This window comes from Echeneis naucrates, chromosome 5 (assembly GCF_900963305.1).
Source record: "Echeneis naucrates chromosome 5, fEcheNa1.1, whole genome shotgun sequence".
NCBI lineage: Eukaryota > Metazoa > Chordata > Actinopteri > Carangiformes > Echeneidae > Echeneis > Echeneis naucrates.
In genome coordinates this window covers 2,356,285-2,381,283 of record NC_042515.1, presented here as the reverse complement: position 1 = coordinate 2,381,283, position 24,999 = coordinate 2,356,285, and the positions used below count along the sequence as shown (strand labels likewise).

The 24,999-nt window shown below is 40.9% G+C and overlaps 4 protein-coding genes across 5 annotated transcripts; 2 read left to right on the top strand and 2 right to left on the bottom strand.

Annotated features, from left to right (window-relative positions):
• Positions 1–319: 319 nt before the first annotated feature.
• On the bottom strand, positions 320–4,277 carry LOC115043711 (THAP domain-containing protein 6). Its single transcript, XM_029502371.1, has 5 exons — positions 4,055–4,277; positions 1,636–1,828; positions 1,382–1,483; positions 866–1,107; positions 320–715 (listed from the first exon to the last, which is right to left on the bottom strand). Exons 1-4 carry the CDS (start codon positions 4,132–4,134, stop codon positions 874–876), a joined length of 609 nt encoding a protein of 202 aa, XP_029358231.1. The 5' UTR covers positions 4,135–4,277; the 3' UTR covers positions 320–715; positions 866–873.
• A 643-nt stretch (positions 4,278–4,920) lies between these two features.
• Positions 4,921–9,798, top strand: dram2b (DNA-damage regulated autophagy modulator 2b). Its single transcript, XM_029502303.1, has 8 exons — positions 4,921–5,130; positions 6,185–6,333; positions 6,621–6,688; positions 7,250–7,392; positions 7,481–7,658; positions 8,058–8,140; positions 8,525–8,617; positions 8,701–9,798. Exons 2-8 carry the CDS (start codon positions 6,203–6,205, stop codon positions 8,833–8,835), a joined length of 831 nt encoding a protein of 276 aa, XP_029358163.1. The 5' UTR covers positions 4,921–5,130; positions 6,185–6,202; the 3' UTR covers positions 8,836–9,798.
• Positions 9,799–10,396: 598 nt separating this feature from the next.
• Positions 10,397–15,914, bottom strand: c5h6orf89 (chromosome 5 C6orf89 homolog). Of its 2 annotated transcripts, none has more exons than XM_029502354.1 (8): positions 15,771–15,914; positions 14,521–14,823; positions 13,940–14,105; positions 13,543–13,691; positions 13,093–13,244; positions 12,858–12,993; positions 12,529–12,652; positions 10,397–11,968 (listed from the first exon to the last, which is right to left on the bottom strand). In XM_029502354.1, exons 2-8 carry the CDS (start codon positions 14,707–14,709, stop codon positions 11,886–11,888), a joined length of 999 nt encoding a protein of 332 aa, XP_029358214.1. In that variant the 5' UTR covers positions 14,710–14,823; positions 15,771–15,914; the 3' UTR covers positions 10,397–11,885. The 2 variants fall into 2 exon arrangements, with proteins under 2 accessions (XP_029358214.1, XP_029358213.1); XM_029502353.1 differs by having other exon boundaries at positions 14,521–14,772.
• Positions 15,915–16,702: 788 nt separating this feature from the next.
• On the top strand, positions 16,703–23,116 carry nfs1 (NFS1 cysteine desulfurase). Its single transcript, XM_029502048.1, has 14 exons — positions 16,703–16,759; positions 17,394–17,592; positions 18,540–18,616; positions 18,711–18,827; positions 19,009–19,092; positions 19,402–19,554; positions 19,671–19,764; positions 19,888–20,022; positions 20,108–20,265; positions 20,352–20,457; positions 20,659–20,740; positions 21,023–21,106; positions 21,454–21,543; positions 21,722–23,116. The coding sequence occupies exons 2-14, from the start codon at positions 17,487–17,489 to the stop codon at positions 21,783–21,785; spliced, it is 1,350 nt and encodes a 449-aa protein (XP_029357908.1). The 5' UTR covers positions 16,703–16,759; positions 17,394–17,486; the 3' UTR covers positions 21,786–23,116.
• The last annotated feature ends 1,883 nt before the right edge of the window (positions 23,117–24,999 follow it).

The window sequence follows — 24,999 nt, the reverse complement described above, 5'->3', positions numbered from 1 at the left end:
CATTAGCCCAGTCCATTAATTGTAGCCAACTATCCAATTATACTGGCCATATTCAGGTGCCCACGCTGGGAATCGGAACCACAACTTCACTAACCACTAGGCTGCTCAAGTCACTCCATACATTTACATCTAATTACCAGTTAACCGAGACATGTTCCCGCTGGGAATCGAACCTGCACTATTTAAGTGATCATAAATCGCTCACTTGTAATAAAGCATTTTGTCAACTTGCCAGCATGTTCACACAGGTTGTTTGTTACAAACGTCAGACAGATAAAAGACATAAATAGAACAAAAGGAGCCTAGAAAACGTTCCAGGTGTGTCCAAGTCTTTATTTTATTACTATTATCACTATCATTATGTCCGTCCACTGTCACGCACACCACTCACAGACCACGAGCATGAAGTTCTTCCAATGCATGAACAACTAAGACCTTCAGTGTTTCTGGTCACATCGTCAGCATTCTGAGCTTTCCAATGCGCTTGTATGCCAACCACCATAAACACCAGAGCCTCAGTGGAAACAACTGTCTCGTTAAATCCATCCCCCAGATCCACAACCGCTGCCATCGTTTCAGTTTGGGGATTGTATTGCACATGTTTTTTTATGGCTATAGGATCCAGCATCAGTGTCAACCATCCATATTTAGTCCAGTCCATCTTCTTCCCATCATCTTATTCAGACCAGGCTTGGCATCAACCGAAGTCAGCCACCTTTGTAAAAATAAAAAGTAGTAATTTAAACACTTTAACCCTGATAGAAAAAACTAAACTGAGGAAACAGCATATCTGAAAGCTCAAAATGTACCAGAATGCACCAGAATGCATTACGTGATGATTTGATGGGAGCATTAAGTAGGCTACCTATGTATTCAAATGATTCCCGCCATTTTCCCCGAGTAGAATTCAAGCCTGTCTTTCAGCTCTTCATTTATGAGGTTCTTCTCCCTCAAATCCTCAAGAAGAGCGTGCACATTCTTCTTTGCCCTTCGCTCCCGGATCAAACAATTCCTCTTCTCGTGCTCCAGACTCTCCACTCTAGCCAGAGCGTCATTAAGTCTGGCCTTTAGAGCAGTGGGAGATGAAGGCAAAGCGTAATTGTGATCCTAGAGGAAAGAGGGATGAAAATATTGAGTGATGTTGATAACTCATCACTCACAGATGTAGGTGGCCCACATTCTTAATCTCATCCCTCAGTCCCACTGTTGGCGCCTTGGGTATGAGTGCCTTAGTGTCATGGACACATATTCAACAACTACAGTTTGTGTTAATGTATGCTCATGTGTACTTTGTGTCTAAAATGAGTGGCAGAGAGCAACTGCGACAGAGGTTTTAATATGATCAGGGCCTTGATGCTCTCCTGTGTCTGAGAATACTGACAATGTTAGACTGAGGTTCAGCTTCATGGGAATGCTGAGGCAAGTCCACTGGCAGGCTCTCTTCAGCTTTCCTCGATGCTTGTGTGGTCCTTGATGGTACTTTCTAATGTAATGTAAGAAATATAATACAAGATTAAAAAAGTTTTCAGCATTAGAAAGTGTACTGTACTTTATTCCACAGATTTTTTTTTTTAAGAAAAGTGTGGCATTAAGTTGTTATCAAATGCTGACAGATATTAAAGAGTGAACACTTACCTTTTGAAAATGAGATGGGAAGTTAAAGACAGACGGTTTGACTCCATGTCTCAGCCGGACAATCTGCCCTGTCCTGTCAAAGTCCTCTGCCTGAAAGTGCTCACTGCAGAGCAAGGACCTCTCACTTGGCACAAAACCTTTACGTTTCACCGCCAGCTCCCATTGTCTCCTAAAAATATTGTCTTTAGGAAACCTTCAAAATGTGAGAAAAGCAGCCAGAGATGTAAAGAACATAATACATTTACTGTACATATAAAATACATCCAATATCTGTGACATATCTGTGACTGATCTTCTCACTGGACTCACTGCAGTCTAAAGTCTGTTTTTTCAGACCAGAGGCAGTTTATTGACGAAATAAAATGTTGTGTTTGAGACTGATTTGAAAATGAGTTGTTTCAGTAATAAGCAGGGGTCGTATTAAGTCCTGTGGGAGTTTATTCCACTCTTTAACTGCCGCTGTGTCCTCCGATTCGGTTCCCCTTTACGCTGATTTACTGCTGAATCGTGTGTAGGTGCTCTGTTACCGTGTGTACTTAAAGAAGAAACGTGGTGATACACACCAGGTAATAATACGACCAAGATATATGATGTAGAATGACCCGATCGTTATGGAGAAATAATCCAGGTAGGGTGAGGATTATACATCGTGGCCATGTCTGTACGTGTTCCAGTTAAGAATATGACCAGATGTATAATCCTCATCCTACCTGGATTATTTGTCCACAACGATCGGCTCATTCTTCATCATACATCGCGGCCGTATTATTACCTCAACACGCTTTAGCTTGTATCCAGAGTTTGGATGTCTTCTGTGGACATCACTACAACACGGTCCAACTCCTCATCACAGAATACAGGTCTGTCTGCCTGCACACACACAAAACATTAACAGAGTAATGTCCCGGTCCTTGTGTGTGTTGTTGTGTAAATTCCTCTGCCCCCCCATGTCACTTTCTCTGTTAGCTGACTCAGCTGGAGTCCTCTCCTCTCTGTCTCTTCCTTTCTGATGGAGCTACCAAACTCTGTTTCTGTTAAAGATAACGTTTTGTGTCGGCTTTAATAGAAGCTAGGCTAACGGACGTTAGCATTAGAGCTGTCCAGTTAGCTTACGTTACAAGCTAACGGCCCTGTTTCTTACCTTGCTCTACGTTTCTCGTCTCAAATTCGCCGTCACCACATTTTTAAAAAAACATTTGTATAGAAAATTTCTCAACCCTTTATTTTCTTATTCTTCTTTCTTTTCCTTTCTAATCACCGGACTGAAGCTGAATGGACATTTTCCTACCGAACTTCAGACAACAGGCTAGCATAGCAACAGTAACCAATGGGGGCGGGGCTTAGCGAAGGATCGGCGGCCAAACCATTTGTTGGGGTGGGGGGGGGGGGGGGGGGGGGGGTGGCGTTTGTAACTCATAAATCTAAAAAAAATATTTTTTCTCCTTCGCTCTTTTACTGGTCTAGTCTGTGGACGCGTCCTGTCTCCGGTCTGGTCTCGGTCCGTTCCTGGAGGGGTGCCGTCACCGTCCGGTCTGGTTCGGCCTAGGTCCTGGGGGGGGCGCCGTATCTGCATTAGCCCAGTCCATCACTCGCAACCAATTAACTCCGTAGACACGTTCAGGTGCCCACACCGGGAATGGACCTTTACATACATACATTACACCGTTACATCACTTGTTACATTTACATCATGTACACATTAACATCACTTATATTAACCCGGGTTACATTACAGCATACATTACATTACATATTACATTACATATACATTACAACCCCTAGCCAGGAATCGAACCCCTCCCACCTAGGTGCGGGGCGGCAACGTTACCGCTGCGCCACAGCACTGCTGGAGTTGCAGCACACATTTGCGCTACTTCACCATTTCACATTTACGTCACCTGACCTGCCCGTGATGACGTCAACCCCGAAGTGAGCTGGGATTGGCTCCAGCACCCCACGTGACCTCTTCTTCTTAGCTCCGAGTCCACGCCTGTTGACTTGTTTATAATTTTTATGAGTAAATAAATACCATTTTTTTTGTGATAGTTAATATTATGTAATATTTGGGTTAAAAAAGTTTCTAACTTGTTTTCTTCTTTGGATTGAATTGTACCCCCCACCCAAAATAATCCAGGGAGGATGAGGATTATACATCTGGTCATATTCTTAACTGGAACACGTACAGACATGGCCACGATGTAAAATCCTCACCCTACCTGGATTATTTCTCCATAACGATCGGGTCATTCTACATCATATATCTTGGTCGTATTATTACCTGGTGTGTATCACCACGTTTCTTCTTTAAGTACACACGGTAACAGCACCTACACACGATTCAGCAGTAAATCAGCGTAAAGGGGAACCGGAACTTGGGGGGGGGCGAATCGGTTGACACACCGACTCTCTCCAGCCTCACCTGTGGAAGGTGATTCCCCGGGACCTGGTGTTGATGTTCCGCTCATTGGAGCAGCCAAAGGCGGCACAAAAGTCCGGCATCTTCAGGTCTTCAGGATTGTCTGCTGCTGGGTGGGAAAACCGACATGTGTGGCGTTTTCAACAAACCAAACAGTTTGGAAATCGGTCGAGATTTCAGTGAATAATTCCGCCTCTGCTGGCCCTGTACCAAGATGGCGGCGCTTCCGGCACGTCACTCAGCAGGCAGGAGCGCATGCGTCCTGTATGTGCGTCACAAGGCGCATGAGCGGATTCAAAACGCGCAACCGCTAAAACCTATTTGGTGTTTTTACGTTCATGAACGATGACCATGAAAAGCTTTGAACATTCTGTGAAAATACACAGTAAGACTTTATTGATCGAGGGGAAATTCACCCAGTCAGGAGCTCATCAAAATGAAAATAAAAAATATGAAAAACAAAACAAAAAAAAAAAAACATTATGCAGTCAGCAGGGGTTGAAATACAAGTACCTCAGGATGTTTAGTCCGTTTCATGGAGAACTTCACAGGGAACTTCAACAGTTGTCTTTGTTGGAATGTACACAAGTATTGTTACGATGTGACTTAATTCTCTTGGTACATAGTACGGTCTCTATGACTTACTCTACATGAATAACATATATGGTGTCACTTGAATAATTCCACTTCTCACTGAAACTTACAGTTATAAAGTCAATATTGTGACAGTAATGTTCCCATCATATTTAAAATAATATTTAACGAGCTGTCGGGTTCCTCAGACCTGCAGTACCAGCAGGAGCCGCTGGGGGACGCAGAGCGGCGCTGCTTCCTGCGAGTCCCAACCGAGGGCAGAGGAAGAACGCAGCCCAAATCTGCGCATGTGCACTTCACCCTTCCACAACAGGAAGCACAACAGGAGAAACTTCACGGTTAAAATTATTATTATTATTATTATTATTTTTAATCTGGAACGGACTTCTGAGACAAACACATCCAGAAAAACAGGGAGGATCACCGGACGGCCTTTAGACCGGGACTCCGCCGGAGGAGTCTGATCTTCGGACGGATCCCACAACGTGAGTCTCATTAAATTAAAATTTCTTCCCGACAAAATGTCACTTTGTTTTCATAAATGAGTCGATTTAAAACATCAAGTTTATCAGCTGTTTAACTTGATGTTGCTGAATATTTACGACATGGGTTTGAGTGCTTTCTGTTTGTTGTTGCTGTTTTCTGTGTGTCTCTTTGTGTTATATGTTTTTTTAAGAAGAGTTTAATTGTGTGATTTGCGGAACATTTAGTTAAATATATTTGTCCTGTTTCACTTCCCCAGTGAAACTAAATGAGGGACTTTCCCAACTGAACTTTACACTCCTATGATCGATGACTCTCAGAATCAGATCCAGTATAAATAAAAATATTGATTATCAGGCTGAAATAACTGGACACTAATTTCTCTATGTCTGATAATAATGAAAGCCAGAGTTCATTTCACAACCCCCACCTTTATTTATTTTTATTTTATTATACTCTTTTGTACATGAAATGATAAAATATCCCAGCTGTTTGTTCTTTAAATCAAAAAGAGATTTAATTTCTAAAAGTATAAAGAGAGGAAAAGAGGAGATACTCACTATAACGAAAAGCAGGACCCATCAGTGCTTGAAAAGAGGTTCAATGTGATCAACGTTCAGCCTGTAAATTTATCAGTTTGTTAACTAATCAGCTCAGATTTATTAAATTAGTTCACACAGACTCAAAGTGCTTCACAGGTCTAAATAAAGATCAAAACTTGCTTTCTTTCTGTCAGATACAGGCCTGGACCAGACCCCCGCAGCACTGGACTCTGACATCAGATTAATTAGGCGTTTGTAAGAAGTTTGCACTTCAGAGGTCAAATATGACTCATGACAGTCCTGATCCTGTGTGCTTGTACTGTGGAGGTCATCTGGGTCATAATACAGTATAACACCAGAACTGTTGTAGTTTGTGTTGTTGTCTATTTGCTGTAACATCCACACACAACCAAACTGCTGAAACACAAAATGATATTAGCGTCTCTCTCTCTAAATTCAGTGTCATGCTCTTGAGTAGACCCTGAAACTGTCACACTTTGTATGTTGTGCACAGGACAAAAGTGAGGAGGCCATGTGGTGGTTCCAGCGGGGAATGTGCTTCCTGCCCGCCGCTCTGGTCATCTGGACGGCGGCGTCATTCGTCTTCGCCTACATCACGGCGGTGTTGCTGAAGCATGTGGATCCCTTTGTGCCGTACATCAGGTCCGTACTGAGTCTGGATTAGAGTACTGCAGTCATTGTGCGCTGTTGTTGTCAAGCAGGACTATTGTGACATTGTTTGTGCTTGTAGTGGTGAGTGTGTGATTAATCCAGTTGAACTAATTGTTAATGATTGTTAAAGAAGTATTAAAAACTGTGGGCCATTTTGCCCCCACTGCTTTTTGAACATACGTTCAATATTAAGTACAACAAAGAGATGAAGTAAAATTGCATCTATGAAAAGACAAGAAATAATTCTCTTAATTTTCTTTCCCTTTTGTGTGCGGCAGTGACACGGGAACGACGGCGCCGGAGAGGTGTGTGTTTGGCATCATGTTGGATGTGTCAGCCTTTTTAGGTAAGCCACACACACACACGGTGACATGTTGTCTGGTTATAGTCATGTGGATATTTAATGCTGTAATTTGTTCCGCGGTCCATCCCATTATCTCCAGTTCTTAACCCTCGAACATCCTGATTTAATGTCGCCATATTCACGAGTTTCAGCTAATGTCTCTAACCAACCGTAAAAAGACGACTGTATGCACCGTCCCAGACAGAACTGAGGTCACGATGGGAAGGGCTGCCTCCTTCCTTTCTTCATTTCTTACAGTTCAAGTTCTTAGGTTTGTCAAATTGACAAAAAAATTTGAGGCTTGGCAGCCAAGCAGCAGTCAGCCATTCTAATGAGTGTAGAAAAGAATTTCACAACAAGTGTAAATCACTCAAAGAATAAATGAAACGGTGCAGGAAGAACAAAGCCGAGCAGATGTGGAGAGGAGAAATGAAAAGAGTTAAATGTAGTGGAGTGTTTGAACACTTTCATACATTAATGTTCCAAAATAACTGAATTAAAACAAAATGTTTTCAGTTCTTAAAAAATTCTTTGATCCATTTCTGTTTGCGTGCATGGCTGCAGGTATAGCGACGGTGTACGTGCGTTACAAACAGGTGGAGGGCCTGACGGGTGACGACGGGCTCAGGCTCCACAGACTGAACCGCTGCGGGTTGGTCCTCGGCTGGATCAGCTCCTTCGGGATGTGCGTGGTCGCCAACTTCCAGGTGAGCTCTGCTGCTTCTGGATCCGTTCACACCTGTACAGTATCTGAACATGTCAGCAGAGTGTGTGTGTGTGTGTGTGTCGGAGCAGAAGACCACGATATTCTCCATGCACCTGGTGGGGGCGGTGCTGACCTTCGGGGTCGGCGCTCTCTACATCCTGGTCCAGACGCTGATGTCGCTGTACATGCAGCCCAACATCCACAGCAGGACCGTCTACCTGATCCGCCTCGGCATCGGAGTCTGGACGCTGAGCAGCATCATCAGCAGTATCCTTCAGTCAGAAGGAGCGGAGTCACAGCCACATGATGTTTCTGAGGAATGAATATTTGTTCGGTTTCCCTCTGTTGGGTTTGCTTCCTGCTTTGGTGTTTTATTTTTTTTTGTTTGTTTCATAACACCCAGGCTGAACTCGAGCAAACTTTTCGAGCAGAAGTGAAACGATCTTGTGAGTGCAGAGTAAAAGAATGCAACGACAAGATTTTACTTTCTTTTTTGAGAAAACAGGTCTGAAGTGTTAATGCTGGTCCCAGAAGCAGAATGCAACATAAATACTTTTGCTATTTCAAGTCAAAAAAAGACATGTACATATTCAATTTGATCAAAAACATCACCATGAGAACGTTCAACCATTCAACAGATTCAACAGATCCTTAACAGCCTGTCAGTGTTTGTCTCATCAGTCATCATGTACACCATTCTGGCAGGAGTGGACGTACCTCAAAAGCTGCACTGGACTCCTGGAGAGACGGTCAGTGGGCCTGTGTGTGTGTGTGTGTGTGTGTTCGTGTGTGTGTTCGTGTGTGTTTGTGTTCTCAGAAATTAAACTCTAACCACAATTAGCTTTCATCCAAACAAAATATCTGTGAGAAGACAAAAGACTGGACTCTGCTGCTCAGTTTGTTAAAACAAATCAAAACGCAGTTGAGTGCAATATCCAAATTTCAAGAACTTTTTTTGATGAAGGTAAAATGTTTCATCACATTGTTGTTCATTGTCTGACGCACAGAGACGCTCCACGACAAAGTTTGTTCAGTACAAGATCCATCAGAAGTCAGTTAGTGAAAGCACACTGTGTTTTTTCTCTTTGTAGCAGCTGCAGCATTAACGTTTTTATTTATTTTTTTATTTCCAGGGTTACACAGCTCACATCATCAGCACCATCTCTGAATGGTCTCTGGCCTTTTCCTTCATCAGCTTCTTCCTCACGTACATCAGAGACTTTCAGGTACGTTATCTGTGTCAGTGTCAGTTCTTTTTAAACGTCCAGGTTGAGTGCTGATGAAACTTTTTATTTATTCTCTCATGAAGAAAATTAAGTTGCGAGCAGAAGTGGCTTTGGAGAACAGTCACCTGTACGATTGGCCACACGGAGGCGTCTTCGTTCCTCATCATCTCAAACGTGAAGCCAACGAGTCGTCTCCGCTGCTGGCCGGAGGAACGTGACGACCTGCCTGCTCGACTTTCATACCAAATTTAACTTTGCTAATCTTCTTTAAATGGTTTTTATTGAGTAAAAAAAAACAAACAAACTACAGTAACTTAAAGGGTCAGTAGACTAAAACATAAATCATGTCCTCCCTCTGTCTGCGTCCGTCAGGGCAGGAAGATGTTTGACTTTTCCTCCTCAATCTCAGTTTAATGGCAGTGAATGGAGTTCACTTTGAGGTGTTGACAGCATGAAACACAGACCGGAGAAAACTGTTTCCTGGATTACAACCCAAACTATCTGATGGTGCCAGCAGAGGGAAGATTTTTATTTCACTTATGTCATTTCGATGAACTGATGATGAACTCTGTAAATCCAAATGTGACGATTTTGCACTTATTCCTCAAACCCTATCGGTGCTTCTTACTTTTTCCAGTTGGCTGCACCTTATATCAGGATTTTATTTTTTTCTTGCTGTTATAAATGACACCTGCTGTTTCTTTCACATTTCCATAAAGACCACTGAGGTTCATTTAGTGGAAATAAAGCAATATTTTTTCTTTTTAAATGAGCTAATTGATTGATGAACTGTGAGGCTGAGGCATTTCGTAGTTCAGTCGTAGTTTTTGTCAGCAGTTTGTTTTATTCCTTTTGTAGGAGGCTGTTTTTATTGATGTCGGGCGTAGAACCGAAAGAATGTAAACAGCTTCCCCTGCTGGAGTGTCGGAAGACAAATAAACGCGAGTTACTTTAACACGAAGTGTCCACCAGAATGCTACATTCACGTCTTGTATATCAAATTTGGGAAATAACAGTAATTGTTTCATATTCTGTCACTGAAATCTGATTATTTTGTTTCTCAACTTCTCTACAGAATTGTCTTGTTAACCATAAACTTTATATTCAGTGTTTATTTACAGATTATCTGAAGTATAATAATGATACTAATTAATGTGAGAAATACAGTTTCTTGAAAGTTGTCTTGTTTACGCCGGTGTTCATATCTAACAACCTTAAATGCATCCCATTGCAGCAAAGCAACGACCCATTCATAAAAAATCATTACGTCATAGTCAGAAACCGTAAATTTAAAGGTCTTCACGCACGGAAGCTGCATTTTTAAATAAATGTTTTCTGAGAACATACCAATACACATAAAGGCGACCTTTCAGCCCAATTTGATTATTTAGACAGCGTCATATAGAAACCTGAACAGCTCTGTGTCACTGTGTAGTTTTTTATACATTTGTCTCCATGTGTGTCCAAAAAAGGAACAAGACAGCATAGATTGGTATTTTCTTAAAACTACTATAATACATACTAAACTGTATTAAATGTACCTCACCATGCTTCTTACAAATAAATAGACTTAAAGTTAAATGATACTTTGACTACACAGCTTCCCCATCTCGCTCCGACACCTGTCTCGATCCTCTATTTTACACTTCCTCTCATCTAAAGGAACAAAACCACTCACAGAAAGTCCCACAGATATGGAAGCAAGTACATGACGAGTTTTAATTTTCTCATCAACCGCATGACGTTTCTATGCAAAGCGTACATTTTAAAAGTCCCCCCCACTTTTTTTTTTTTTTTATACACACACACCAAAGAAAAAAAAATGCATCGCAAATTTGGCAAACTGATTTTAATATTACTTTTTATACCAGCCATACATTATGGTGCCTCGTCAACCCTGATCATGCACAACATAAATCCTCCACCTCTCAGAATCCGTTGAAGATGATGTTCACACCTGTCAACACTCTGCTGATAATCCCAAGTGATCATCAAAAGTATAATAATATTACAACACATTATCATTATTAATAATAAAATGAATGGCTTAAACATATATACATAAAGTCATAACAATAAATAATGATGGTGAACTAGAGAAGCAGCTTTGTCCATAAAAATCTAAATTAAAAACATCTGAAGCTGAGAAACATCACAAAGAATGAAAAGAAATTTTAAAATATTTTCCTCATCAGACATTAAAGGATCAGTTCACCCAAAAACCCAAAGTTTTTCCACTTTCATTAGTATATTTGTGAAAGAGTTAAAGATCATTAGTGATTTTTCTGTTTTTACCCAAATCACTAATGAAACTAAACGTTTCTCAAAAACAGTATCTGAGATTATGAAATAATTTAAACCATCATGAGTTGCAAAAGTTTTACACAAGATTTATTGCTCATCGCTGGTGATGCCTTCAGTGTCACAACTGATAGATGAATCTGACAATTATTTTATTCAATCAATCAATTTAGCTGTCAAATCTATTAATGTTGTTTAGTTTTAGTTTGACTGTCCAAAATACGATCAGCTCATCAAATTACAGGCTAATTTCTGCAGCCCTAAATTAATGATATGTAGACACCAACAAGCCAGCAGATAAAAGTGTTTGAGACACCAGATTTAGTGTTTGTTAAATAAAGTTTTGTTTTTCACATGAGCGAACTGGGCCTTTAACATGGAGGGAAGAATCAGATGAGGAGCAGAGGGAGATGATGAAGGAGAATTTCAGCAGGTAGGGAAACGTTCCTGCAAGTGTTATAGGAACAGGACGGCAAACTCCAAGATGGCGATTGGCAAGATGTTTTTGAGTTACTTAACAAATCAGTGGGCCCGGAACAAGGCTGATGCCAACAAGCCGAACAGATTCATTACCCTCTCAGGCAGACACGCAGTGATTTCATTGTATTATTTTTCTTTTTTCTTTTTAATCATCGCTAAGAGTTCAGACGGAAGCTATGGCACGAGCACATCCTGAACAGCTGAGCAGACAGTTTAGAGACTGACAACATTCGGACGTCACACATGAGCGCACAGTCGCTTTTCAAACCTTTTTCCTCCATCGAACAGGAAATCCATTTTGTCCAAACTAAAGTCAGGTGTGCAGCGGTTTCCAGTTCTCTGGGGATGTTGTGCAGGGTGGCAGAAAAAAGACCGTAGGGCTATAAGGCATCAGTGGGCGGAGCCACAACAAGGCCGACAAGCTCCGAAACGCCTCAGCAGCAGTTCCCAGCCCTGAACTCTGTCTTCGCTTCGCTCCACCCGAGCGCTAAAAGGCAGATCCGTCACAGATGATATTCTGGCCTTGGCCGGGGAACAGCTCCATCTGCCAGTACCGAGGGTCAGCGTACACTACAGAGGTCAAAGGTCAAAGGGAACAACTGTCAACTGGGTGTCCAAAGAGCTTCAGCAGCCGCGTGGACGTGCAGAGAACAGACACTGACAGTAAACATCTCAGTTCAGCTTTCAGTTGCTGTATTCACATTTCCTGCCTCACTTCAATTTCTTTAGCTCATCTCCTGTTAATCCTGCTGTCATTTTTACACTGTTTGCAGCATTTTAAGACAATTTATTGAAATATTAATTAACTGGCATACTCTGTCGACGATAAAAAATTATTCTTCATGCATAAAATGTGCAGGCGAAAACCTCCATAATTTATGTTTCTGTGAATAGTAAAATTATCTGTATGAGAAATTGTTGAATAGAAGATAATTATCTAACTGCATTCATAATGTATTAGCTGCATAAAAAGCGCACAAATCATCTCCATACATTTAGAGGCTCTCAGTAAACATGTATATGTATTCATGCACAGAATGTATTTGTCGGGGGCTGTTATAATCTTTTTTCTGCTCTTGATGTTCAGATCACATTAAGCTGTTCTCTGTGCTGAAATGTGCAGGTCTTACCCATGTCTCCAGGTGTCAGCCACAGGTTGAAGGAGCTGCAGTGTTTCTGACAGCGCTGAACAGGTAGAACTCGAACTGTAGGCAGCCCCTCCCCCACCACCAGCCAGCCCAACACCCCGACACCCTGCAACACAGTTACAAACTCAAAATTACTCTCTCCTTTGGGAGCTCCACCAAACTGTATTCAGCAAAATTATGGTGTTGTTTTTTTAAGTTTTATTTCAAAGAAATGCTCTAAAGTTTCTGTCATTCAGTCAGTAACTATTTAGTCTTCCAGTCTTGTAAGCGTAGTGTTTTTAGTGCAGACACATAAACTCAGCTGGACTCACTTTGCTCTGGGAGTTTGTGCTGTGAGTGACCAGGCAGCGCTGCAGGATGGTCCCGGCACTGTCCAACAGAGGGCAGAGCTCAGCCTTCGGAAAGAGCCACCTCAAAACCTTCTCCCGAGTCCCAGAGCTGAACCTCCTGAGAAGAACAGCACGACAACCACATCACAGTTAATCAGAAGTGTTTTCTACTTAATGTAGAGTTTCTGCTGTGACAGATTTGAACATAGTTGTCTACCAGAGCAGGGTGAAGTTAGCGGGTCCCTGAGGGAGGCCGAGATTGTGGTTCTGCAAACCATCATCCTCCTCCAGCAGGATGGACATAGACCCTGAATGGGCCAAGTAGAGCTCCTCAAGCTGCTGCCGCTGGATGCTGAGAGACTCTCCACCCTGCAGAGACAAGGAGGAACACAGAAACCAGCATCAACAAGCAGAAAATGGTCAACATAACAATTTGAAAAGTCTGCAATATTCATCTCATCTGATTCTGGAAAAGATCAAAACATCTCTCCAAAAATCTTTCTCTGTTCTTTCAGCACCATACTGTCCAAATTTACACTGACTTGAAAGTGTATATCACTAACATTGAAGTGTAAGTGATCCAGAATTCGGCTCACTTTCTGTTTCTAGATCAGTGTGAAATAGATTCGGTGTCTTTGGGTGTGTCAAGTGGAGGCAGATCTCTGACCTTCAGCAGGACAAGCTGTGGCCCCCGTCGTAAAGTCACGGTCCCTCGAAGGCTCTCTGGTACTTCCAACACTGAAGAGATCTCTGCACAGCCTGAACAGTTAACCAGGCTCTGCCTTAGAGAGCCGGCACTCCACCATTCATGAAAGCCTGAAAACAACGACAAAAAACTTAAATTCATTCCTGCACTAGAGGAAACGACAGGTGGTCATGAAAAAAGGAGGACACTGGGAATTATGAATATCCGTGCAAACCTTTGTGAGACTCATTGGATTCAACCCAAAACACTTAAGCTGAGAATTTAAAAGACACACTGTGACTGACCAATACTCTTCATAGACTGTTCAATTATTCCTCTCTTAGAAAACTTTAAAACTACAGTGTGATTGTGTTCAGACCTTGCAGGTTGTACTTCTTGGCAATAGGGAGGGACAGCAGACGCACGTGGCTGAGTGGGGACGACCAGTTATAACAGCCCAGATTGACCAGACCCAGCTGGGGGGCACTCTGGGGGTAGGTGAAGGCCAGAACCACAACCAGCAGGAAGCCCACTGCCACCACAAACTGAAAAGACAACAGGGGAGTTACGAACACAGAACAAAGCATAAAGCTTTAGGCACTGTATACTCTACGATGTCCAAATATTTTCTTTTACAACAAGAAAAATTATATTATTGATATTTCCTGGATCCTCAACTTTTATAATGATTTAGAGCTCAACGTGAGACTTCAGCTGCCTGAATAAGACAAACCGACTTGATACCTTCCAAAGTTAACATTTTTAGTGTTAAATTCCTGTGCTGGTTTCCTGCTGAGCTGCAGGGAAAAAGAGAGACTTTTAACAACATACTAAAAAGGGTTTTAGTAATGATGAAAATGAGAAGCTAGAAAAAGTAACCAATGATCTACATGTCCTGAATGTTTTAGGTGAACTGGCTTTTCAGTATGAAGCCTTCGTAATGTCACTGTAATATCTGACCTTGATGGTGGCTCTCAGCATGGGGAACTGGGGAGGCTCCCTCCTGGGCTCGTTGGTCTCCAGTACTTGCTTGATAAACCTCTCAATCTCCCTCTCTGACATGCCGTAACGATAGCCCGACTGGCGCAGGATGTCGATGCTCTCTGACAGCTTGTCGTAGATACACGGCTCACTCATTGTCGTTCCCATGGCAGCAGAGGTAGCAGCGGCGGCTTCTCGGTCCAAAACGTCGATCTTCAGCTGCTGTGGGGTCTAAGAGCATGGCATCGTCTGAGAGGTTAACTTCTACTTCATTACCTCAAACTAAAGACAAACACAACAACCAGGGAGGCAGCTTTAATTCTGTTTGAATATTGTTTTGATTCGGTTTATAAAATCAAAATGCTTGTATACCTCACATTAACTTCATGTCAACAACCATAAAACAGTAACTTGTTTGTTAATATTTCAGTACAGTAGGAGACTTTGAAGTAACAACTCAATCTGTGTGAGAAGATCAAGAAAAGGAATCCACCAGAGTGCCAGTTTAGTGGGTCGCTTTGTTAGAGATGGTATGAGTCTTGAAGAGATTATTTAGTGCTCTTCATTCACCAGCACAAAATAAACTTCAATTTCTGCCTTGTTTACAGAGATGGTAATGCCAGGCATTCTTTGCTAATGAGTACCAACATCGCTGCGTCTGCCAGTCTTTTTCTGGTCTGATCATTAAGTCTATCTGTTTGCCAACTGACATGACATATAAAAAATATAGTTCATCGTCCTATTTCTCAAAGGAAACTGGTGAAAGGGAAATCTAGGCCAGCTCAAATTAGACAAAAACAGCGAGGTAGCTTTTAGTTCAAAAACACTTCATACTAAAACCAGACTGACGGCATCTGTGGGTGGATGGAAACGATCTGCAGTTTATGAATCACACAGTTCTGTCTGTATTCAACAGTAAAACATCAGAAATGTTCCGTTTATAACCAGTTAAAACGGCATTTCGGCGTCCTCCAACGGCTGCGTGACCACAGAACCGGAGCAGGAGTTAACTAAAATTAACTTTACAAAGTAAATGTTAGAAAGGGCATGATTATAATAGCGTGTGTGATTTAATAAATTATTATTATTATTAATAATAAAGCTGGAGAGCTGCGGTGTCCAACGTCAACAGTCGGTCCCCTGACAGGTTAGCTTGTCTTTGCTAACTTTAGCTAACGTTTCCAGTTTCCGTCCGGAAATAAACTCCAGAAACGAACTGACAGTCTCACCTCAAACAGAGACCCTCCACCGGAGAAAACACTCTCTCATATCTGGACTCTTGACTTAATATTTATAGTTTGTTATTAAAAAAATAAAGAAAGAAAGACAAGGTTACTTTTGAGCTACTTAGACATGTCAGCCACAAATGGACGTTCGTCTTCTTCGTTGGTGTTTGTTGGATTTTTCGGCACTTTTTGGCGCCACTGGGCGTCTCACTGCCCCCAACAGGAAGAACGGCGAAACTGCGTCCATCACAAATAAGTGCTGGATATATTTATATATCAATATTGGAAATAAAGTTATATTATGCGATATTATTGTCATTTATAGCAGAAAAAGTATGTGAATCAATCAAGTGAATCAACTCATACAGAACACTTGTGCTGGCTTGAAGTAGCTAATTATAACATATGGAGAATATTACCTTCAAGACCCAGAGTGTGTTTTATTTCACAAACTGAATTTATTAGTTTAGTGACACTACCGATCCCATCTGTAGTCTTTTTATGGAACACTGATATATATGCATATATTTATTTTTTAAACCTTGATTTTTATTCTATCTAATGCCCTGTCTTTTATCTGGACCCTGATTCTGATTCTCAAACTTTTAATTTGAGCTGATTATTTAAATTATCACGCTTTTACTTGTCATTTGTTTAGTAATGTTTATAAAACTAAATATAGAAATAAATATAAAGATTGAAAACATTCTTTGAATAGAGAACTTAGTGACTTTAACTTTTAACTGACCTTTAACTTTAACTTTTATAATGGATCAGACATGAAAACACGTTTCGTAAAAGTAAGTTTGTAGCCAATGAAAAGTCAGAGAATCACTTTGTCCCCGCCCCCAAACAGAACCAAAACAACAGGCTGGCCAATCAGGGCGAAGATTGTCCACCGGAAGTTGCAAGCCTGTTTCCGGTTCTTGTGCAATCGCGAAACAGAGTCGACGTCAAGTTGCAGAGTGAAACTGCGGAGAAGACGAAATACAGTAAGTAAAATAACATCTTTTACCCTTTTTGTCTTTCTTTAAACTACTCTAAACATAGGATTGAAACAGATTCTATTATTAAAATAATCTAATGAAAACACCCTAACATATGAGTAAATTATCATTAATAAAAAATTAAAAACAAAACAACCCGGTGTTGGATCTTAAATAATGATCAAGAGGAATTATTAAGCATTAATAGTTATGTAGTTTTAAAATGTTGACAGTAACATCTAACATCACTTCAGGTTCGGTTCAGTTTATCATACTTTTTACTTTACTTTACTTTGGAGTTTACCCACACATTTCTTCAACAAACAAAAACGAAATATTGTTTATTATTTACTTAATTCGTTTTTAATCATCAGAGCTGCTAACAGTTTTAAAGTAACACCAATAATTTACGGTAATATAGATTCCAGTCTATTAAATGAGATCACAATCTATTTTTTTCTAAATGAATTTTTTATAAATTTTATTGTGAAAGCCGTGACCGGAAGCAGCGGTGTTCATTGTGTCCGCTGTGAGTTGTCGTGACTGACAGCAGGCAACTTCTCCAGCCGAATTATTTCTATTTTATTTTTAAAAAGTCCTTACATCGTGATTAATCTCCGTCTTTCTCCGCCGGAGCCAGCTCTTTAATCCGGTCCCAGCCGGTTTTATTCTGCTGCAGCCGTTACCGGAGGAGGTCAGCGGGGTTTCCCGGTGAAACCAGCCCGACGCCGAGATGCTTTCCTCGGGCAGGACCGTCTCCTCTCGCCTGCTCAGGCCGGTCACATGTCTCTCTCTCCGGCTGGGCTCCGACGGGAGAGCCGCCAGCTCTCTGCAGAAAGGTACACAACAGCCCCGAGGGGGCAAAAAAACTGCCGGTTTAACAGCCGCATGGGGTAGTTAGCATACAGCTAATCCCAAAGTGACGCAGTTTGGTAGAAAAGATGAAACGTCCAGTAAAGACATGTGGGTGAAAGGAAAGACAAAATAATAATACAAACCCTCCAAAAACTACAACTGGATGACTGACTGAAAATCTATGTATATCAACTTTTATAATTCATTTACAGCTCTGGTTCAGTTTGTACATTTCTGCCATTTTTAATGTTTTAATTCAGTTATATTGTTTTTATACTATATAATAGTATATATAGTACACAGTACATATATATAGTTTCATTGTTATTATAGTGTTTAAAAAGTCTTAATTGAACATATTTAGTTAGTTTATGGTGCTGTTGAGTTGTTTTCCTTTTTACAGAGAGGTGTGTGTGTGGATGTAATACATTATGAGTATCACTAATAGCTATTATAATTAGCATTGTTTGTTTACACATATGTAAAAACTAGGAATACACAGTAATTATGAAAACAGAACAACGTGAAGGAGAATTTCAGAAAAAAATCTGAATAGGTTTCAGAATGGCTTTCCCCCAAAAAATGTGTCAATAAACACTGAATGTCATAACTCTCATGGGAGGTGGAAACAAAAACACTGCTCTAATGAATTAGGTTTGCACATCATTTTCATTAACTGTATTACATTTGACAACATTGATTACATATACATGAGAAATGTAATAATAATTATATGTTCATTGAAATAGAAGTCATGTTTAAAGGCCACATAAAGGAGTGGTAAATTTTCAGCTCTTGAGAATTGTCTGCACTCCGCATAAACATTTGAGGAATGTCTACTAATCTGCCTCTGACGCAGGATCATAGAGAGCTGAATGAATTCTGCCCGAGACCATCTGACCGTTCTGCCTGTTGTTGTTTTGTGCTTCAGAGATGGTAAAGAAACGTGAATTGGAGAAAGATGAGCTCCGCCCCCTCTACATGGACTTCCAGGCCACCACACCAATGGTAGCTATTACTGGCATCGTTGTCATGGTTACAGATGATGTTTTCATGCCTCTGCCCGCCTGAACAGTTTGAATAAGTGTTTGTTTGAGTGCAGGATCCCCGTGTGCTGGATGCCATGCTGCCCTACCAGGTGAATTACTATGGCAACCCTCACTCCAGGACACATGCCTACGGCTGGGAGAGCGAGACCGCCATGGAGAAAGCCAGGAAGGTAGAGAGAGAAAGAGAAACTTTCATCATGCATATGATTAGCCTTTTATTACACTACACTGTGTAGTAATCTTGAAACCAATTGTTGTATTCAGTCATGTTAGTCATTCCCATCAGGTCATAATTTCAGAGAGAGACACCTTCACAATCTGTTCTCACTCTCTTTCTCTCTCTCTGAGCAGCAGGTTGCTGACCTGATTGGAGCTGATCCCAGAGAGATCATCTTCACTAGTGGAGCCACGGAGTCCAACAACATGGCCATCAAGGTCTCACTTTGCACTTGCTGTTCATCCTTCATGTTATAAAGAGAGCCAGAATACAATAAATCCAATCACAACACTGTTAGAACACAATTACAATGAGACTGAACATACTAAAACAGCATTAGAATGAATAAGGAGAAATTCAAATGTATGAGATGATAAACACAACAAACGTAAAAACACAAATACAGAATAAAAATGCTTTACGAACATTAAATAGAACACAGTAGGAACAGTAAAACAAAGTGGTAACAAAACCCAGACTGTATGACATCACCAATAACCCCCCCCGCCCCTCTCTCTCTCCTGCAGGGTGTGGCCAGGTTCTACCAGGCCAAAAAACGTCATGTGATCACCACACAGACAGAACATAAGTGTGTTCTGGACTCCTGTCGAGTTCTGGAGTCCGAGGGATTTGATGTGACGTATCTGCCTGTCCAGAAAAATGGGCTGGTGGACCTGGAGGTACACACATAGAATATACACACAATACATTCAGATCGCACAGGAGGAGGTACGGAGGGAATACCACACATGCAAAGCTTGCAAAACATTTTAAAAATGTGTGTCTTTGTGTTCAGCTGCTGGAGGCTTCCATTCGTCCTGACACCTCCCTGGTGTCGGTGATGACTGTCAACAACGAAATCGGAGTGAAGCAGCCCATCAGTGAAATCGGTAAGAATGACAACACAAACATGCTGTGTAATGATCCAGAATAAATCATGTTGCAGCGATCCACTGGGCAGCCCTAATCCCATTTAGTGTTGATTCACTGATCTCCATCCTTTCTGTCCACAGGTAAGATTTGCCGTTCTAAAGGAGTCTTTCTCCACACTGATGGTGCACAGGCAATCGGAAAGATTCCCATCAACGTCTCTGACTGGAAGATCGACTTGATGTCCATCAGTGGTCATAAGATCTATGGACCCAAAGGTCGGCCAGCCCAACAGTAATGAACTGATGAGGCTGATCTAACTGTTAAGTTTTGATTGTTTTGTGATACTTTGTGTGTTTACAGGCGTGGGGGCTTTGTACGTGCGCCGCCGCCCCCGGGTGCGCCTGGAGCCGCTGCAAAATGGCGGTGGGCAGGAGAGGGGCCTGCGCTCTGGCACCGTTCCCACCCCGCTGGCTGTTGGCCTGGGAGCCGCCTGCAGCATTGCTCAACAGGAATTGGAGGTAAAAGAAACACACCCAAATAGCTACTCATTAAATACACTCCAACATTCAGGAATTTACCGGTGCCTGTGTGTGATTGTGTGCAGTACGATCATCAGAGAGTGTCCATGCTGGCTAATCGTCTGGTCCAGAAGATCATGTCTGAGATTCCTGATGTCATAATGAATGGAGATCCATATCAACGCTACCCTGGTGTGTACAAACACACAAATGCATACACACACTGTCACATGCTTCCATTTCATCCTGCTGTAATACTGAAAGTGAAAGTCCTAATTTTACTTTTAAGGTTGCTTTCAGTTTTATATTGATGAAAAGGTTATATAATAATGATAAATGGTTCTAACTGCAGTAGAGGAGGCAGACGGACTTAAATTACTTTGTGCTTTTCAGGCTGTGTCAACTTGTCCTTTGCTTACGTGGAGGGAGAAAGTTTGTTGATGGCACTGAAGGATGTTGCTCTGTCATCTGGCAGGTCAGACACACACTCTTGTTCACAGAAAGACAACTGAAGCTTTATTTAGAGCTGGTTCTCCTGATGAGTCAACCAGATTAAGATACAAACAATCAACACTTACAGTTTTTTTTCAACCCGCTTTTCAGTTTGTTTTAATGAGGAAGAAGATGGGTTCAATATGTTATTAGACTGAAGATGCACAAAGCCATCAAGATGGCTTCAATTTCAATGGACCAGAAAATTAAAGCGTGAGCCCAAATGGATAAATATATATGTACGTGTGTGTTTGTGTGTGCGCAGTGCATGCACATCTGCATCTCTGGAACCCTCATACGTCCTCAGAGCAATCGGAGCAGATGAAGACTTGGCTCACTCTTCCATCAGGTACATCTTCACTTTAATTTAATAAGAGCAAGATCATAAATCTGGTCAGAATTGTGATAACAATCCAGATTTTTTGTCACTTTATTTGTCACATTAGTGAAATAACTTTTCTTCAGGAGTAGAAATTGTGATCCTGCTGGTAAGCAAAGCAGGATCAAGATCAGTTTTTTGTTTGAAATAGTAAAAATATTAAAATATTTCTTATAATTGTAATTTTTAATCAGGATGATTAATCCCAACTGTATTCCAATAACTATTCTACAGTGAAGACTGAATGACGGTTGAATAATATTTGGATTCATTAACTGTAGATTTAATTTAAACTTATCTAAAACTTCGTATGGCAGGTTTGGTATTGGTAGGTTTACCACAGAAGAAGAAGTGGACTACACAGCAGAGAAATGTATCCAACAGGTCCAGCGACTCAGAGAGATGAGGTGAGTTCAACATTGGTCTTACTTTGTTAGTTCTGTCTGTAATACTAAAATGTCTAAATTAAATGATTGGGTCTATCTGCTCAGATCTCTTTTTACTGACTTCAGGTTTGACAGGTGCTAATATTGTTATGGCAAACACTTAATAAAATGTCTATTTGTCTGTCGGTCCATCTGTCAGTCCGCTGTGGGAGATGGTTCAGGAAGGCATCGACCTGAAGAGCATCAAGTGGACGCAGCACTAGACTCCTCCCAGTACTCGCTTGCTTCCCAGCTGCTGATGATGATGATAGTTCCTAGACGCTTCTGGGAACAGACCAGCTTTTCCTTCCTGTATACAAACACGCACAAACTTCCTGTCTGACTTGAAGTCTGTTTGTAGCTGTAATTTTGTGTCTCTGTAGGTGCTCCTGTAGTTGCCCTCTCAGGAGATATTGCTCAGAGTCGACCAACATGTGAGAAGTCTTTCTGTCGTTTGTCAGAGCTGTGACACCGTGGTCCCGTATCACAAACTGAATCCTTTGCAGTCCGACTTTTATGGGCTACCTGGCTGCAACGAGCCTGACTTGAGTGATCCTGATGATGGTATCACAAAGCTGGTTTTGCTCAGAGTTTACTAACCCAGACAACTGATATAATATGACAACAAACAGTGATACATTTATTTTACTGAGGCAGCAAAAGGTGAAATTTTGTGAGGTGGTAGTTTATTCTCTCTGGTGTAATTGTGGGAAGAAAAGTGGTTCTTCTCTATGGAAATGTTTTTTGCTCATTTGTTGTTTTCTCTTATACAAATTGCAATCTGGAATCATTTTCTCTTGTGCTCATTTTTACTATTTAACTAATCATCATAACATGTAAGAGGACAGGGAAGTTTCTGAGTGCGTGATGAGAAAATTTCCCATCCTTTGAATTAAAAATGAACCAGCTTTATGATACCAGAAATACCAAAGTGAAACCCAAAGGTGCCCAGTGAAACGCTAAACTCTAAATTCATGATACAGGCTCAAAATGAAATGTTAGTCAAAATGAAAGGGTAGTTTCGCTTCAGCGAGGTTACCGATGGAAATTAAAAGTAGCAGACTGAGTCCTCTGAACATCTGATGATTAACTAGTTAGACATTTTTATCTGAGGATTCACAGACAAAGATCTCCTGCCCTATTCACAGATGATACACCTTCACGTCATGCCAGTTACTCCACAGCCGTTCTTAGCCAACATCCAGTGTTATCCTTTGCAATTTCTCCACTGAACACTCTACAAGACTGAAGCTGTGATTTGATCACAATCAAATTTTTAAGAGGATGGAGAAACAGTCTCAGTTGAGTTCTTCACACATTGGCTGTCTGTCACACTTCTGTTACATGTGTCAAAATAACCCTGACAGTCTAAATGTAAAAGAACTGATGATTTTGATTCTTGTATTGTGTTCCTGGATGACATTAGACAAGCCTTTAATTCACATTTACAGACTATGGCATTTACTGTCTATTACCGTTGCACTTGTCCTATACAGTATATTTTCCAATAAAGTGCAGCTTCATGATCATCCATTAAAATTGTGTTTTAGTTTTATTTAATGATTGTTTTTATGCAAGCATTTTCATTAGCTGTTGCTACATGCCATTACATTGACAGTGCAGCCAAAGTTAGCTTTTTAAATTTGCACGAGGGCCTTTGTAAAAATAAACAAACTCATCATAAAGAACAATTTACAGCACTCTTGAGAACTAATGATGCTTAAAATGCAGTCATGTGAGTAAAGGCAGCTAAAACACTATTAATCAGCTAGTATATATATTGAAATACTTGTTTGGAATATCACTACTATTTCCCATAATTTCCACAAAAAATCTGAATACATTAAATGGAGCATTAGCTCTTTATCTACCCTTATGCTGACATTTGTCAATACCAATTATTACTAATTTCTTGCCATGTCCATGAGAACTGATTTTAAATAGCCGGGAGATGCAGCTTTACAAGAGAGACGAGGCTAAAATGCCAATATAAATAAAGTATTACACAATCCACCTATTCATCGAATAATTATTCTCATGGTTCTAGGCTGGACTACTGTAACTCATCACTATCTGGATGTCCAAACAAATCTCTGAACGGCCTTCAGTTGATTCAGAACGCTGCTGCACGAATATTAACAGGAACTAGGAAAAGAGATCATATCTCTCCTGTGTCAGCTGCTCTTCATTGGCTGCCAGTAAAATACAGAGTAGAATTCAAAATCCTTCTGTTAACATATAAAGCTCTTAATGGCCAAGCTCCATCATATCTCAGAGAGCTCATAGTTCCTTACTGTCCTAGCAGGCCACTCCGCTCTCTAGATGGAGGTTTACTTGTGGTTCCTAGAGTCTCCAAGAGTAAATCTGGAGGCAGATCGTTCAGTTATCAGGCTCCTCTTGTATGGAACCAACTTCCAGTATCGGTCCGGGAGGCTGAAAACTTTCCTGTATGACAGAGCTTATAGTTAAAAAGTTAAAGTCCATCTACTCTTTAGCTATGCTGCTATAGGCCTAGACTGCTGGGGGGGAGGACTGAGCATCTCTCCCCTTACATGCACTGACAATAACCATGCTTCTCCTAAATCCCTGTTTCTCCCAGTTCTAAGAATGTGTACTCTTAGTGTGCCAGCCAGAGAAAGAGGAGTCAGAAGAAAGAGGTGCCAACAGTGTGCACCAAGAGATAAAAAAACAAGCTGTGTGCCACAGATGTGGTGTACACACCTCAGCATATTTCCCAATGTGGGTATGAGAGGGCAAAACTGAGGACCATGGACATGACACTGTCTTTTCAGAGCTACAAAAGAAAGCTGCAAATGTGTTCAAGCTGTGTGTGGTTCAAGGTGTTTGTAGCTTACTTTTGTAGTATAGTTGTAGTTTTCCCTGTGCTGTTTTTTTTTATAAATTAATCGGTTACCGGTCAGTTTTGATCAGGAACACAAAAGTTGTTATTTTGTGCCACAGTTTAGATCATTTAACTGGTTTCAAAAAAGTGACTTTGGTAAACATTTCAGTGAAGCACAGCAGGTTTCATCTTAGTATTTGTTATTGTCAAAATAATTTGTCTGTAATGTTTTTTTCTTTAAAAAAACGAGTGGTATGAGCTCAGTAAATGAGGCCTGTAGGACATACACAAAAAATAGAAGTTCAAAACATGTAATGTTTACAAGAGCTGAAGTTGACAAAAAGATCTAACACAACATTAGGTGATAATATATGTATTATTATGGATTTAAAATGGAATAAAATGATCCTGGTCAAAAGTGACTGAGAACACAACAGCAGGGTTAAAGGAAGTTTTTCCTGCTCATCGGGGGATCTGTTGGGTCTGTTTGGTCTGGACCTGCTCTTTATGTAAAGTGCCTTGATGTAACTTTGTTATGATTTGGCGCTACACAAATAAATCTGATTTGATTTGATGGTTTTATGAAGTGTGTGAAT

Excerpts from the sequence above, each read along its gene's own strand:
- LOC115043711 (XM_029502371.1), bottom strand. The coding sequence starts at position 4,134 with ATGCCGGACTTTTGTGCCGCCTTTGGCTGCTCCAATGAGCGGAACATC. Across the intron at positions 1,484-1,635 it reads TCCCATCTCATTTTCAAAAG|AAAGTACCATCAAGGACCAC; the intron begins GTAAGTGTTCAC and ends ACATTACATTAG. Across the intron at positions 1,108-1,381 it reads CTGAACCTCAGTCTAACATT|GATCACAATTACGCTTTGCC; the intron begins GTCAGTATTCTC and ends TCTTTCCTCTAG.
- dram2b (XM_029502303.1), top strand. The coding sequence starts at position 6,203 with ATGTGGTGGTTCCAGCGGGGAATGTGCTTCCTGCCCGCCGCTCTGGTC. Across the intron at positions 6,334-6,620 it reads CCCTTTGTGCCGTACATCAG|TGACACGGGAACGACGGCGC; the intron begins GTCCGTACTGAG and ends TGTGTGCGGCAG. Across the intron at positions 7,393-7,480 it reads GCGTGGTCGCCAACTTCCAG|AAGACCACGATATTCTCCAT; the intron begins GTGAGCTCTGCT and ends GTGTCGGAGCAG.
- c5h6orf89 (XM_029502354.1), bottom strand. The coding sequence starts at position 14,709 with ATGGGAACGACAATGAGTGAGCCGTGTATCTACGACAAGCTGTCAGAG. Across the intron at positions 14,106-14,520 it reads TGCTGAGAGCCACCATCAAG|TTTGTGGTGGCAGTGGGCTT; the intron begins GTCAGATATTAC and ends TTGTCTTTTCAG. Across the intron at positions 13,692-13,939 it reads CAAGAAGTACAACCTGCAAG|GCTTTCATGAATGGTGGAGT; the intron begins GTCTGAACACAA and ends CGTTGTTTTCAG.
- nfs1 (XM_029502048.1), top strand. The coding sequence starts at position 17,487 with ATGCTTTCCTCGGGCAGGACCGTCTCCTCTCGCCTGCTCAGGCCGGTC. Across the intron at positions 19,093-19,401 it reads CCAACAACATGGCCATCAAG|GGTGTGGCCAGGTTCTACCA; the intron begins GTCTCACTTTGC and ends TCTCTCCTGCAG. Across the intron at positions 20,741-21,022 it reads GTTGCTCTGTCATCTGGCAG|TGCATGCACATCTGCATCTC; the intron begins GTCAGACACACA and ends GTGTGTGCGCAG.